Source organism: Aythya ferina (genome assembly GCF_964211825.1).
Source record: "Aythya ferina genome assembly, chromosome: 3".
NCBI classification, from domain to species: domain Eukaryota; kingdom Metazoa; phylum Chordata; class Aves; order Anseriformes; family Anatidae; genus Aythya; species Aythya ferina.
Genome location: NC_140298.1, coordinates 89,090,818 through 89,106,514, shown reverse-complemented (window position 1 = coordinate 89,106,514; position 15,697 = coordinate 89,090,818). Strand labels below are relative to the sequence as shown.

Below are 15,697 nucleotides of genomic sequence, written 5' to 3'. Positions count from 1 at the left end.
CTTCCTCAGCTGCTCCTCGTAAGACTTGTTCTCCCGACCCCTCACCAGCTTTGTTGCCCTTCCCTGGACTCTCTCAAGCACCTCGATGTCCTTCTTGTACTGAGGGGCCCAACCAGCTAAAATTAGATGCTGTTCATCTGCTCTGAGTCTCTAAAACAGAAGTCTTACATACAGAATTTTTGCTCTTCAATTTAGTGGCAAGGTGCAAAGTGATGGAAGATACACAGGACATAGAGCTTGTCAAAACTTTACACTAGTTCACTGCAGGAGAAAATTACATTTTGCAGAGAACATCTAGAGGATTGAAATGCCCATGTAGTCACACTAAGTGCAGCACAGAGGGCTGCAATTTACGTGAAGGTAAATGAAATCTAAAATGTGTTTTAATTCAAAGTAAGAGACTGTGTAACTTGTTCCTTAAGTGAGAAAATAAACAATGGTGGGATTTTTCGGTATTTCCAGTATTTCAGAAATATATGCTATTTCAGAGAAAGTTTGTTACACCATGATTAGAAAATACATGCCATAAGATATTTTTTACGTTTCACGTTAATCTCTTCTCTTGTATTTCTTAATAGATTGAACTTCACCGCATAACAGTTTATTGTAATCCAAACGTTGTAACAGAAGATACATGTTGTGAAATATCTGCTGAGCTGGTAAGTTATTGTTAAAATACAAGTGGTAATATAAAATAAATTATTTCATTGTCTCTTACTAAAGATTATAAAGAAATTGCAATTGAAGTGTTAGATTAATTACCTCCTAAAAATTAATCCTGCATCTGGAGTCATCATGCATTATTTCTTGTTACCAAAACAAATGGCTTAGTGGGTCCTCAGTAAAAGGCACTAGGTGCTGCTAGTGCTTTTTAAATGCATTTCTTAAAATTGATTAGTATCTAATTAGTAACTGAGGAAGTTTTAGAGACTAGGAAACAAATCACTGTCATTACGTGAGAATGGCGTCAAATAACAGAGAGGCCATTTTAATAACAATTGTATCTACTCTAGCACTATAATTAATAAACAAAGCCCATGAAAGTCTCTGCGTGACAGTGGAAGGAAAGAAAAACAGGAGGGTATTGAGAGTGTTTCCATTATTTCAATTTAATAACATGGAAGAATAGGTGTTCCATAATTGGCAAATACTTTATTCTTTATAGTGTATGTGCTGAGATGTGTATGTTGTTTAACATAAGGGAAAACATTGCTTTAGTTCAATATTCACTATTCCCTTTTGTTTGGATAGACTGAATCACTATAAACTGTAAGACTAGAATTATAGAAATGCTAGAAGTTATATATGTGAGTAAATATTTTTGCTGCATTAACTCCATTTAGAGGGGAAAAAAAAAAAAATCCCAGACATTAAAATATTGCTTCGTTAGTTACGAATATCTAAGAGAAGGCTTCTCTTAAGACCATGAGCACCATCACCTCTCAGCCTGCAGTGAGTCCTACTTGCAGAAGGTCTAATTGATCCTGTGTACAAAGAGATGGGAGAAAGGGGTGCTTGAATGGAGGGATAAAGCTGCCTAAGAACAGAGGAAGATAATAGTTTGTCAGAACTGACAACTGATAGGTGATCAGAGGCATTAAAGGGGCTAGATCTAACTTGTTAAGGGAAATTTCAATTTTAAATAATAACTTGTTAAAATATACTTCAAATATATTCCTTATGACAGTGCAGGCTTCCTCTTGAATTTATGAGCTTAAAGCTAGGTGAAATGAATGATTTTTTTCTGTAAGTTTCACTTTGTGCACAGAAATAAAAATCATTTAACAGTTATGGCACAGTAACAGAAAAGAATACAAACCCTAATTATATATGAACACAAAAAGATCAAGGATATGCTATATTGATAGTATCCTAAGCACTCATTCAACTGTTTAGATAAAAGCACTGTCAGTTTCATTTGTATGTCTTACGTTGAAGATATAAAAATAATGGATTACTAGTTAATGACTTTCATATTGAAATCAGCATTACATTTTCTGATTCTTTTTCATGACTTCCTTACCCATTTTAAGAGCTAAAATTTCAATAATATAAGGGAAGGAATTTATCCTTGGTTACGAATTTCTACACTAAAATGTAAATCCTGTTGGAATTTCTTTGACAAGAAGGCTCACAGGAGACCTTATCACATCTTGATGAGAGCTCCTGAAATTTGTCAGGTTCTGTTGACTTGTCTGGTAGTGTATCTTCAAACTGGCTCAGCTCTTATAAAGTTGCTGGCAGCTGAATATTGGCGTCAAGGCCTTTGTTTATTTCCAAACTGTGTATGTCCAAAGTATTTCACTGTTCACATTTACAAAAAAAAAAATAAAAAAATAAAAAAATAAAAATCCCTCACATTCTGACATTTTGGGGAAGGGTGAAGGACAGGACTGAGAAATACTCCTTTTTTTCCAATGAGCATTTTCTGCTTTCACTTATAATTTTGAGAGGCTTTCTTCATATGTCTGGACTCTTTTGGAAGAAAGAATTGGGACAATCAGATCTGTTTTAACCAGCAGTGATTTCAGTACAGGACCACAATGTCTAGGTTTTCCTTTACTACAGCTTTTCTTCTGTTTGGCAGTTGTGGCATCTCTGCAATGTGTTATGTACAGTAGTGTTAAAACAGAAAGTAAGTCGAAAGTAGTGTTTGGATGCTATTTATCTATTCACCAAAATGGACCAAAAATCAGAAAATTTTGTTTTTATTTTAGTGCCCACATGAAGACAGATTACTTGCTTCTACTTCATCACCAGTGACTGGTCATGCCAGCAAAATATACACATTTCCAGGAACACGGCAAGAATCTAGAGACAGATGCCACTGCTTTCCAAATAAAGTATGAGGTTTTCCTATCACTTTTTAATGCATCATCCTGTTTAATCCTGATAGGTATTAACAAAAATCTTAGTTTTCTTTTGTAGTCATCAAAAATGTATTATTATCTTAGAACGTTGTACATTGTATTTTGCAGTGAAGAAACAGTACATTTTAAAATTTCATTTTAAAATTAGAGTTACGGAGGACTAGAAGTTTTTGTGGTTTCAGCACACACACACAAAAAAAAACACAACTGCATCAATAGTAAAAATGAGAATTACTACTAAGACATTATATTTAGAGTAAATGTTTTTAATTCAGAATGAATTATTTTCTACATACTGTGTTTTTTCAACCCTTCTGGACATGGCACTACATTTATTCTGACTCATTTGTTTTGTTAGGCTTTTGTGATTAAGACAAGGAATTCAAACCAAATATGTATTCTGGAGCTGTTTTCTTGTTAATTTCTTTTTTCTTTCTTTTAAAATCAGGGAGAAGCAGGATTACCGGGCGTAGCTGGTTTGCCAGGCCAGAAAGGAAGTAAAGGTGAAAAGGTAAATAGTAATTGCATTCTCTCTTTGAAATCTTCATCTGTGGCTTTTTCTTCTTTAGCAGATGGAAACTTTACAGATGTTGTTATTCCATAAAGGGATCTTTTTATACACAGGTTAAATCCTTTATCAGTCAGTCCCTGGTTCTAAGCGTGGCCTTTCTGCCACACAGCCTAGAGCTGACTCACTCTGGGGTCCACTCCTACTCACGAATTCCATGGAACACAGTTTACTTGCCTGTGAAGCAAGCACGCATCCAACACTGACAGTATATTGTCTCTTCTCATTATCCAAACACAGAGAAGTCATGTATGTCATCTATAACAAGGATTTGCCACTACAATGTATGTGTTTGCTGTTGATGGCCAGAATCCCATGTGGTGGATTAATCTTTTCAGTGGTCAGTAGCAGAGTAAGAATTCACTGATACAACCTCAGTACTTGTGGTCTTTGACATCACTCTTTCCTGAAACTTTCTGAATTGTAAAGAGAAAGGGACCTGGCATTGGCAAACCTCTGCCCAGTTGGTGTGCCTTTCCATGGGCGTATTCCATACTGTTGTTCTGTGGTGCTTACTGTGACATTCCTGTTCCTATTTAGCTTAGGGCTTTCCTAGTAATGAAGGTCATCAGGACATGTCTGGGAAGTGTTTTTATTGTATTCATAGAGGTGCCAATTTGAATAACCTACTGTAGGACTGCAAGAAATACAGTGGTTAGGAATTTTGAGTTCTGGGTGAGATGAAGACACCTGGAAAGTCCTAGTCCAGCAGTTTGTATGGAGATGTCCTAACCCACCATCCTCCCTTACAGCACATTGATTAGTATGTGATCTGAAACAGCTTGTGAAGACATCTAGCGCTGTTCCTAGGACAGCAGTACCTGTCTGAAATTGGTTCAGTTCTGAAAGGGCTTATCCACAGTCAGTTGAAATTGAGTATAAATTCCTAGATAGTGTCTGCCCTTCCCAACTCCTCTCCTCCAGCATATGTGTCAATTTTGATACTACGTCCTAGTGGAGGAGAAAGTTCAAATATGGTAGTTTCAGTAGCCTGAAACATAGAAGTAGGATTCCTGATAACCTCCAATCTCAATCACCAACTTTTACTGATCTTAGACCTGAGTATAAAGCACAATTATCTTTGTTAGAGCTACTCTCTGTTACCAAACTCCTATTGCATTGATTTGAAAACCAACCAACAGTCAATGAATCCTTTCAACTTCAATGCATCACTGATAGCAAATTGCACAAGACTATGTGTATCATGGCTGTAAATTACAAAGTACAAAATTTTCATTTTAGTGGGCATCTTCTCTGATATAAAACTAAGAACCATTAAGCTTGAAATTAATGAAAAATAAAGCTTTCTAGCTTTACATAAAATAGATATTTTTTGCAGTGGACTACTACTTGTAAATCCAAATTTGATCAGGTTATCACCAGCCACTCTGATGCTTGATTGAATCTTCAGAGCCTGAGCAAGATTATGTGCATCCAGCAACTGATCCTACTGATAGTAAATTGACTTTTGTTACTGAAAAAGTCAGTTGATTAAAGTCAGAGGTATTACAGCAAACAGCTAGAAAGCTGTGTAATTTGAACTTTCCTTATAATTCACTGGTACTTGCTACTTCCTAGCTTTAAGACTAAGAAGGGTGTTGCTAGGGTGCAGGTTTGGCAGTGTGAAGGAGACATAAAAAAAATAAATTACTATTCTAGGGCTGTTCCATCAGTCAGTAACTCCCACAGAGGTAACAGTATTCTGCAGGTCCACTGGAGAAATCACAGTGCAAACACTTGCAGATGAACCAAGACATCTGCTCTCTCCCTTGATGATATGTCTTGCTTCTTGTTGTGTGGTGTCAGCTCTCTTAATGACTTGAAATTTGGAAATGCATGGTTCAGTTTCTCCCTTTTCTGTGACTTCTGCAGTGAAACCTTTCACGCTGTATTTTGTCAAAACACTAATTCAACAGTAAGGGATATTTCCAGTGTCTCAAGTCACATTACTCATGTGATTAAAGGGATGGTCTCACTGTTGGCTTCTGAGAGCAAATGAATAGTACCTGAATACCACATTCTCTGAGGCTTTGCACCACTTTCTCATTTGCTTCTGCATTTGTGCAGGTTTTCTGTACCACTTGCTATCAATGATGACCTTATTGCATCAATAATTAGAGATGGACAAACAATACCCCAGACCATTCCAGATGTTCCAAATATATGATTTATTGCCACGTGACAGACAGGAGAGTAACAGACTGTGGTTAGATGTTTTGTAATATGTTTCACATGAAATAGATAGCTTACTGAGGACTTTGTTGGCCAGGTTTTCAGTCACAAAACAAAAGGTTTCTGTAAGTTTTCTGGTGGTTCTTCAGCCTTTGTTTCCCACTTTGCTTGCGCTCAGCTTTTCCTCCTACTGTTTATTTTGCTTCTAAATCATATTAATAGCATCCAGGTATTAATGTCCAGTATTCAGGACATTTAAATGTCCTTGTCATGGCAGCATCCAAGTGAAAACAAGTTACTGGTAATTTCTAACTTTTTTCCTATAAAATTTCTGTATCCATTGATGTCATCTTTTGCTCAGCCCAACATTGTTTATTCTTTTATTTACATTGTTACATTCCTGTTTCCCACCCACACTAATTAAATGTATGGCTGAATTTACATGCCTTTTTGTTGTGATGGGATTGGTAAGAAAGTCTTTGCATGTTCCAATTGGTGTTAGGTTATATTTGAGCTCCTCAAAATTGCCCTTTTATTCAGTCTACCCTAGTTGCTTCTTCAGATCAGACTCTGTTTTGCCTGTTCAGGAATACCTACAGTATCACCAGCTCAAAGCATGACAGCTGATAAGCCCTTTTTAGGCATTTTGAATTTAATTATTAGCCTTTTCTCATGCCATTCCTGCATGCTTAGCAGAACTCATTGTAGTACTTATGAAGGGATCAGCGCCAAAGACCAAAGTGTGTTGTGGGCCCAAATGATTAATGTGCCATGTTTTCACTACAATAGGCATTTATGCAAATATTGATGTATTTCTAGCAAGTTTCAATACCTACACAGAGGAACAGCACTGATCAAAAATTATTCTATTTGTCTGAAAGACCGTTCTACTTGTACGTCTCACCTTCCATTATGGCTTCATTAAGACATTCATTAAGAGGACAGTTCTTCACTCAGGAACAGAAGTACCTCCCTTAGCTTTGAGAAGGTGCTTCAGGGGTAGAGGAGCTGTTCTGTTTTAAGTCAGTCTTTCTTGCTGGAAGACCAGACTGTTCAGTTTGATACCACACCACTTACTATGTGGAAAAACAAACAAACAAACAAACAAACAAAAACAAACCAGCAAACTTGCCTCAAGGGCATGAGTCCTTCTTTTTGTTTCTTGTGCGGGCTTGCAATCAGCAATGTTGCACTGAAGGGTATTATTTGCCTGGAGATCCAGATTCCCCAGCTATCCGCAGCAGGGGACAACCTCTTGTTTGAATAATTTAGACTTAGAAAGTCACCAGAACCAACTTTGTTTTCTGTTTATTTGTCTAAGCACTTGAAACACACATTTCAGACTACCCGATAGCTTCTTCCCATCAGATGAAAACTGAGAGGCAGCAGCAGTCAGTTGTACAATTTAGGTTATCCTTGAATAATATTCTATGTTACTCTCATGGTAGGTTAATTCTCACCACAGTGCATTTCACAAGTTTTAAGTGCTCAAAAGTCAGATGGAGCTCTCCTGTGATTTAATACATTTTGATGTATGTTCTGTAGAGTTAGGCTTCTGCTGCTGCTGAGCTGAGTGAGAAATGAACCATGTTTTCTGTTTTGGAAGCAAATTATACTACTTTAGCATGATATATTGCTACTCAGACTCTTAAAAACATATTTATTGCTGGTAAAAGTCTTTTGATCATGATGTCAAGGTCCAATTTTGCCCTCAACATGTAGAAAATCTTCAGAAAGGCAGAATATGGATGGCAGTAATTGAAATAATTATATATATACTGAATATACAAACAAATTTCCTCTATTGAGGAGGCTACAAAATTAATTGTATGTTAAGTAAGCTTTGTAGCTACAAAATATTTTAAATAGAAATCCAAAGAGAATTAAAAATTTAAATTTATTATAATAACCCATTACGAGCTATGTTAATAGGTCGTTGGTTAATGCTGCAAGCACAGTAGGGAGCAAAAAAACAGAGGCACAGCACTTTCAAACGTTAAAGTGCCTATTGATGCACACCATGAAGAAGTTTATTGCTATTCAAGTGTGGTTCATTAATTTATATTTTAATTAAAGAAAAAGATGTTTAAAATGCTATTTTAGGCTTGGTAGAAATAGATTGATGCAGTATTGTTGCACTGAGAAAATATTTGTGATAGAGTGATTTGAAAAAAGAACTTATGGAGAACAAATGAGGTGTCTGACTGCTTTTTCTGCCTGTTTTCCTTATTAGTCTTCCTTTTTTCCTTCTCTGTCATTCCTCTTATAACCCAGGTTTATCTGATTCCATCTAAGGCGTATCTATTGTATTACACTGCCTTGAGAATAGTTCCTTTCTGGTCTGATTTTCATGGCAAGGCTTATTGATAGACTCAGATAGGGACCTAGAGACTGGAATGCATGAAAAAGAAAAATTTCTTGGGCAAAATATGGCTGGCTGTCAGTGGTAACGAAGGGATTTTCGTAAGTCAGGAGCTGTCAGAGTACTTGGTAGACTCAAATCGTATAATGGGACAGAGGAAAACACTCCACACATAAACAGAAAAAGAACTTATTGCTAGTCCTACTTAATATTTTAACTGGATAATGCTGTAAATTATCTAATTGATGTGGAAAAGCATCATTAGTAATGCAGTTCTTAAAAACAACAACAACAAACTCGTATATATTCACATCTTACCGTATTCACCATTCCAGTATTCATGTAAGTTCTCAGAATGTCAGCCAGTCTTCCCCAAGAAGAACAGAGAGGGTAGCAATGAATCCTCAGCACTCGGAGATGCTCAGAGGGTTGGGAGCTGTCACCCCTCCCCAGTGGGGTCATGCCCAGAGCTGAAGCTGAAGCACGGCAGCAGCAGCCACTGGGCCCCTCAATACAAGGGTTAACCACTCAAACAGAGACCACGCTGAGCCCCTCACTGCCAGGTCAGCACGTAGCCAGGAAACTCCTACTAGGAATAACAAGAGTGATATGGCCGGGATTATATGCTTGCTGCTTTTACCCCAGTGGCAGGAAAACACTGGAGTAATGCCACATAGAGATGCCCGGCTCATTCACAGAGTGGCTGAGGTCAGAAGGGATCTATGGAGGTCATCTGGTCCAACGCCTCTGCTGAAGCAGGGCCACATACTTTTTGGGATGAGTTTTCTCTCTCACCCTTGGCAACTTCTCTGAATCTGAACTGATTGTATTCATCAACTGGAGTTCCTAATGAGTTGTCCTTTTCCAGGTCTAAATACTTGTGACCACTTTATAATCATGAGAATATATATCTGTTTGTGCATCTAAGTTTTAATACTTCTTAGCTTATATAATTTCTGAGACAGACTACCTCTGATGTTAATTATACAGATGGCATGTGGGGTATAACTGATGCATTCTTTATGTTCCTTGCTTTGCCTTCCACTTTATCACTTTTGGAAGTCACTCTCTGCAATACACTGTCTACTGGGAACAACTCTCATCAGAGTGCTGACATTTCTTTATTGATAATAATGCATATTTTCTTACCTGGACATTTCTGATGCTACTGGCACACATACCCATGCAGAAATGAAAACTGAGAAAGCCAGTTTAGCTAACCAAGTCTTAAAAATAAATAAATAAATAAAAATTGTTTAAGGAACATTTTGAGATTCTGAGAACTGAACTGACTTAGGTTCTTTATTTTATCTGAATGAATATGTCCTCATTGTAGATGAGCAGTATTGTAACATAGTACTCTAGCAGTGTGTGCTCTATGTCATATTCATGTCACTCTTTCCATTTATTAAATGCACTTGCTTTTATCTTACATTAAAATCATGATCTGGTTAGTACAGAAACTTGCTGAGAACATTTTACTCCTCTCAAAATTATTTGTAGAAATTCTTTTCTAGATTAAATATTAATGTGTTACATTAATTCCACACCATATCACAATGTAAACATATTATTTTGTCTCTTAAATGGCAAAAGTATGTGTTTAAATAAAATATTGTTTTAAAACTAAGTTTTTCAATTTTACATGAGAATGTCTGTGATTTGTTAATTTAAATAACTATCTTTCTCATTCTCTTTATTACCCCATTTAGTTTTAGGCGATTATTGCTATACATAACTCATCAGTAATATGTCTGATATAGATACTGTATTTTGTGTTTGCTACTAGCATAGAACTTACAGTTCCTAACAAAAGCATGAAATAATGGCTGAATGGCACAAAAATATAAAGGTCAAGTGCTTTTGAAACTCTGAATCATCAATGTAACAAAATAATCACAAGTGTAATAGTGCAGGTGGTCTCAGATGTGCAAAATAGGTTCCACTTCAAATAGATGGCTGATTGGCATCACTGGAAAGAAGCATGTTTGATGTCTGCAGTCTCTTTTTAAGAATTGGGCTTGGCTTGGCTTTATGGAAAGTTGACAGAAACATTTTGGTGTTTGTTATCCCGAGCCTGCTGGATTTCCACACTGTCTGCTTATGAGCTCACCAAAATAAACACTGTCAAGAATATAGTAGCCATCCTGTTTGCAAGATGTTACGTTCTGGAAAATGTGTTATGGCTTAAATACTTTATTTAATAAATATCTTTTGTTGTGTTGAAAAGTATTTTCACTGCTACCCTTAAGAGAAAACCTTAACAGTAGACTTAAAGCTCAATGTACTAATGCTGAATGTTATACTGAGTGTACCTCATAACCGATAATGCCTTCATTGTACTGTCAGCTTTCACTGCTGCCAGCATATATTTCTGTTGGTTTTAGTAGTTGTAAGCAAATGCATTTTTTTTATTTGCCTTCTTAATAATTTATTTACACAAACTTAGAAGGCTCAGTTTCAGTGTGTTTTGGGAGTTGGTATGCTCTTGTTGAGGTATAAAAAGAGATTTATGTAGGGATAGATGTAGGCCTGGTGGTGTGGAACCCTGTTTTAAATTCTCATTTTATACCTTTGGTATCTGCTATGTGAGAAAGTGAAAATGATGCATATTCACTTCTGTAAAGCACTTTGAGATCTGCAGATGCAAAGGGTAATACCACTATGCAAAAGATAGGCCAAAAAGACTTAAAAATGCATTTGCCTTATTTATTTTTTTCTTTATTCTGTCCTTCTGCCTGTGTGAACTGTTTTGTAGGTCATACAACATGTAATATGTGATCTTTAAGCTTATTGAACAAAAGTTTGAGAAACTAGAGCCTTTCAGACTGTGGTTATAGAAATCACAGTTACAAGATAGAGGCATAACTTAATGGTCTAATTTGCAATGGCAAATGATTGTCTACAAGGCAGGGGGTCCATCTGCACTTAATGAAACAGAAATGTAAACACAGTGGTTAACTAGTTAGTAAGTCATATAGTTAAAGGCTTCCGGACGTGTACCAGGCCATGTAATTTTAGCCTATACGGTATATAAAAATACACTACTGGATGTAACAAAGCAGTTCTGGTCTATTAAAATACTTGCAAGTGGCATAAGGGAACAGAGTGTGCACAGATAAAGCTGTCATTCCGTGGATGATAAGCCAAGCTAACTAGGGACCAGTTCAGCTTCTTGCTCTCTCGTAGTAGTGGGGTCATGCTATTTGCACACACAAGATCTTGTGCTACTTTTGAGGCAGGAGTAACTTAGCATACCTATATTAAAGATCCTTCCAATATTTTAAAAAATAGGACATAAAAAATGGCTGATAGGCTTCTCCGGAACATTGCTGCTTCTGATCAGTGGTGTAAGATCAGATGGATTAGTGCTCTGCACTGGAGTGCATCTTGTTTTGGTTGATTTGCTTGGCTCGTGTTATAAATGAAGGCGTTATGATGGCTTCTGTGAATAGACCTCAGGAGCTCACAACGGAGGACAGGGAAGATAGGTGAGTTTTATGGGTAGGTGAGAAGCAACATCAATAGCATTAGGATATGACAGCTTGTTTCAAAGGACACATCATTCTGCCTTCGGAAGAAAGTAACAAGGAAATCTGACCTGTAGCACTTGAATTTATTTATTTATTTGCTTCCCTTGAGGATAAAGGCAAAAATATTGAATTCTCAGCACCTTCCTTAGACTGCAGTGCAGAGCCCTGGATTTGATCCATGGGCTCCCTGGGTAGAGCATAAGGAGAGTTAAGCACTTCAGAGGATGCTGTGCTGAGTCAGGAGCTGCTGAGTGCAGCCTGAAGGGAATGGTGAAGAAAACACATATTCTAAATCCTTCCTTTACCGTGGATTAAATGTTTAATAAATGGCTAGTCTGGGATATAGCAAATATTCTTGCTGTGTACTTTAGAGTCTTCTTGCCAATCTTGATGTTCCTTTCTTAACTTCAGAAAGGTTAATGACATCATTTGGAAGAGAAGTACTGCATTTACACCGAAAAGATGAATGTACTTAGAGTACTCTGTCTGTGAACTTCTTTTTTTTTTTTTTTTTTTTTTTTGTGTGTGTGTGTGTGTTTCAGCTTTACAGCAGTGGTTGTCTGCTGGTGCTGGTTTCTAAGATGCCTAGCTGAGGTCATTTTACTGTAACTACATCAATTAAATTCACTTTAAACCTGATGGAGACTTAGGATGTAACATAAGAAATTGTTGGGCACTTTACACGGTGACTGTCTCATGTAAAATGCAGGAACAGTCATCTGGATAGGAGCCTGGTCTCTTAGCTCTCTGAAAAGAGACCAGGCTGCTGGGATGCAGATCACTTGTACGTTTCATAATGTTCCTCCTGTAAACTTTGGAACAACTGTACATCCCCTGACAACCAGTGTGCTGCACAGGCTGGGAATACCCATAAGCTGGGGAGGGCACAGGACATGTCTTCTGTGACCCACACAAAGCCTTTCTGTTAGACTGTTGAATTAAAAATCTCCTGTCTGATATGTTGCAGATGAAAAAGAAGTCACTGCAGCACTGTACGTATATCCTGTTTGGGAAGATCGTGAGAAATTGGCATTTGTTACTACAGAGAGGGTTTATTGACAAAGTCAATGAACTTTGCCTAATACTAAGAAGTTTCTGCATATTTTGAATATCAAAAGTTCCCATGGCCCTGCTTCTTAAAAAATTCGACACTTTGTGAGTTTAGAGGTTGTGGGCACTTCCTCAGCAGGGGCTTTTAGGTTTGCAGTTTTGGATTTGGGCATCAAACTTAAGTCTATATCCTATTTTAGGAAGCAATTATTTGTGCAAATGTAGCTCTTGTGCTTCTTCATTCACTTCTTTCATTCAAAGAACCAACTTGACAGTTAATTATTTTCAAATCAGTGACTTTCTCTTCATAAAGTAGTGAATTACTGCAAAAAAGGCTATAGAATTTTTTGTTCCCTAGAGAAGTATCACCCCTTGGTACAAGTAGAGAAAACTTACGTTTTTTTAAAATAAAAAACTGTAATGTGGTTTAACTACTCTCCTTATCCTTTAGTGTACACCTGGCTTTGACTTTTAAATTTTGTAATACATACCTGACATTATTGAGCAACGTTTGTGTGCTAAGTATTTATTTCAATCAATTTTAAGACTCAACCTCTGATTTGTAGCTGCTGGGAGCTTCCACACTGTTCCTGATCAGTCAGTGATTTGTTTCTTAAAACTACGATTTTCTTACAGATTGCTTACAGTTAGGGTTTTGCTTGGTTTGAGGGAAAGATGGGGAGGGAAACAGGGACTGACTTTAAACAGTGTATTTTACAAATATTGCATGCATGTGACTTTCAGACCAAAAAAGTCATTATAACATGTACTTCCTCGGAGTTCAATGAACTCAACGCAGTGAATTTGGACCTGCTTGGCTTAACTCTAATGTCACAATGAATTTCCTTGAAATCAGCAGACCTGTTTTTTATAGAAACGTACATTTGCAAGTATTTCTCAGATCAGGGTCTTAATTGACCTTGTAAGTGCTTTAAAAGTACTTTTTTTTTTTTTTTTTTTTTTTCCCCAGTCTTGCATGTATAGCATTCTCCTCTATAATTGTTACATTGCTAAGCAGACAAAAAACAGGTCTGCATGGGTAGGAAATACTTTTCTGTTGAATCACATATGACCTGAGTAGTAGTTAACAATCTTAGACATCTTCAGAACTTCTAACTAAATAATTTGTTTTTCAGGGTGAGATGGGTGCAAAAGGACAGGATGGTGTTGCTGGTCTTCCTGGCGAAAAGGTATGTTCTTGTATGGAAGTATGTAACAGCGAAATGTTCACTCTGACAGCAGCTTATCTATAATTACACACACAAATGTGAGGATAGAACGTGTCTGTTGTTAGAAAGCTAGTTTCTGTTATGTACACTTCCAGCTTTCTGTAGCACACTCCAAACAATAGTATTGTCTGCGCACGTGCTTTTGTGTTTTTTTTTTCTCTGGGATGGAGGGTAGAAGGATGGGAGGTTATACAGAAGCAAGGGAAGCCCACCCAACTAGTAGAGCAGGAAGGAGATATTCTATCAGGCCCGTTATGCAGAGAGGTGGACGAGAAGGCAGGTCAGCTTGACTGGCTCTGTGTGAGGACAACTCTACACCAGCCCATAGCAGGTGGTCACACCAGCAGCTAAACTTCCACATAGCTGCACAGCCATAGGAATGTTGTCCTAATGCCCAGATGGCATGGTGGACATCTGATCCAGCCTAGTCTCCAACACTTGCTGCAGCTCTTCTCAGGTAAGCCCTCCCTGCTCTTTTCTTAACGCCTCAGCCTTGCAAAGGAAGCAGGATTAATGAAGACTGGTTTCTGTATTCTTCAGTTCTGTGATAACTTGAAGTGTGCATACTGTGGTCTATAGGTCCAGAAATGAGCGCTTATGCTCTCAACAGGCTGCTTGATAGAGCTTTGAGGTAACCACTGATTTCTAAGCAAATAACCATAGCTAAGAATGTTTATCAACCTACCTGTGTATTCAAGAAGGTAAGTTTCACTTCATTTCAGGATGTTACCCATTCACTTTGTCCAATTTAAGGCAGTCGTACAGATTTGTTGAGTTCAGAGCTAGTTACCTGCATTAGAAGAAATGCACTAGTCCAAAATCCTGATATCTTCAGTATAGAGGACAGCCCTCATAACACTGAGGAAACAGTATGCTGCTGGAGATTATAATCATTTCACCTCTTGTGATTTTGTTTTGTTTTGTTTTGTTTTTGTTCCACCTACTAGCTGGAAACCATTTAATACATAAGTGAATGAAGCTTTCCAGATACATGCATTAGACCATTGCACAAATTTTTATTTTTATTTTTTCCAGTGGTATCTGTAACCTCCTGTTTTAAGTCTTCATCCGTCAATACTGTCAATTTAGGTTCTTTTTCATCATGCACTTCAAGTTTCTGTCCTTTCAGCACTATAAGAAAGTATTCCTTTTTAAGGCAACTGTTGCTGTGATAAGCTCAAAATTTCAGTATTGCACTTGATGGTTGACAAACCCCTTTCACACATATGCAGCATTTTAGTAATGGCACGGTTTTGTTTATTTAGTAATTATCCACATTTCGAAGCACTGAAACAAGCAAGAATTTCACTTTAATTGTGAGATTTAAAATCTGTAATTACCAGGATATAGAATTATGAAATTGTCTTTCCCTTTTACTTACTATTTCTTTCTCAAACTATGTTTTTGTTAAAAATAGGAGCTAGATACATGACATTACAAGAGAGATGAGTTAAAATAATGGCATTTGCTGCTTATGCTAAGTTATGTATGGTAAAAAAGTGAAGAGCAGGCCGCAAAGATGTTCAAAGGACCTTATAGTGTTGAGGAGGTGAATCATAAAGTGGCATGTAAAACTCAATGAAAATAACTGTAAAGCGATGGAAGGAAAAACAAGCCAAAACTTACGTATTTCATATTAGACTCTGGATTAGCTATTACTGTTCATGAAAGTGATCTTGAGATTAGAGGTCAATGAAAACATACGCTCACTGTTAAGTACTAGCCAAATAAATAAAATTAATTTAGTAAAGATTAGGGAAGAGAATGGAGAACAAAGAAAAGGCATTTTAAATTCTCTACTGTTAATAAAACTGCCTTGTGATGTATCTTGAATGCTGTATACAGTTCTGGTTCCTACATCTCAAAGTGGATATAATAGCATTGGAAAAGGTTCAGAGGAGGTGTCAAGAGTA

General features: G+C 37.1%; 1 protein-coding gene across 10 annotated transcripts in view; it reads left to right on the top strand.

The window, feature by feature from the left end:
• COL19A1 (collagen type XIX alpha 1 chain) overlaps nt 1-15,697 on the top strand; it is a 208,668-nt gene that overhangs the window by 44,937 nt on the left and 148,034 nt on the right. For 9 of the 10 annotated variants that reach the window (XM_084515289.1, XM_084515297.1, XM_084515295.1 and 6 more), the window contains exons 7-10: nt 579-659; nt 2,718-2,843; nt 3,319-3,381; nt 13,692-13,745. In XM_084515289.1, the coding sequence (XP_084371415.1) occupies nt 579-659; nt 2,718-2,843; nt 3,319-3,381; nt 13,692-13,745 (324 nt within the window). The remainder of the gene's footprint in view (nt 1-578; nt 660-2,717; nt 2,844-3,318; nt 3,382-13,691; nt 13,746-15,697) is intronic. The other variant, XM_084515298.1, reaches the window with a different exon arrangement.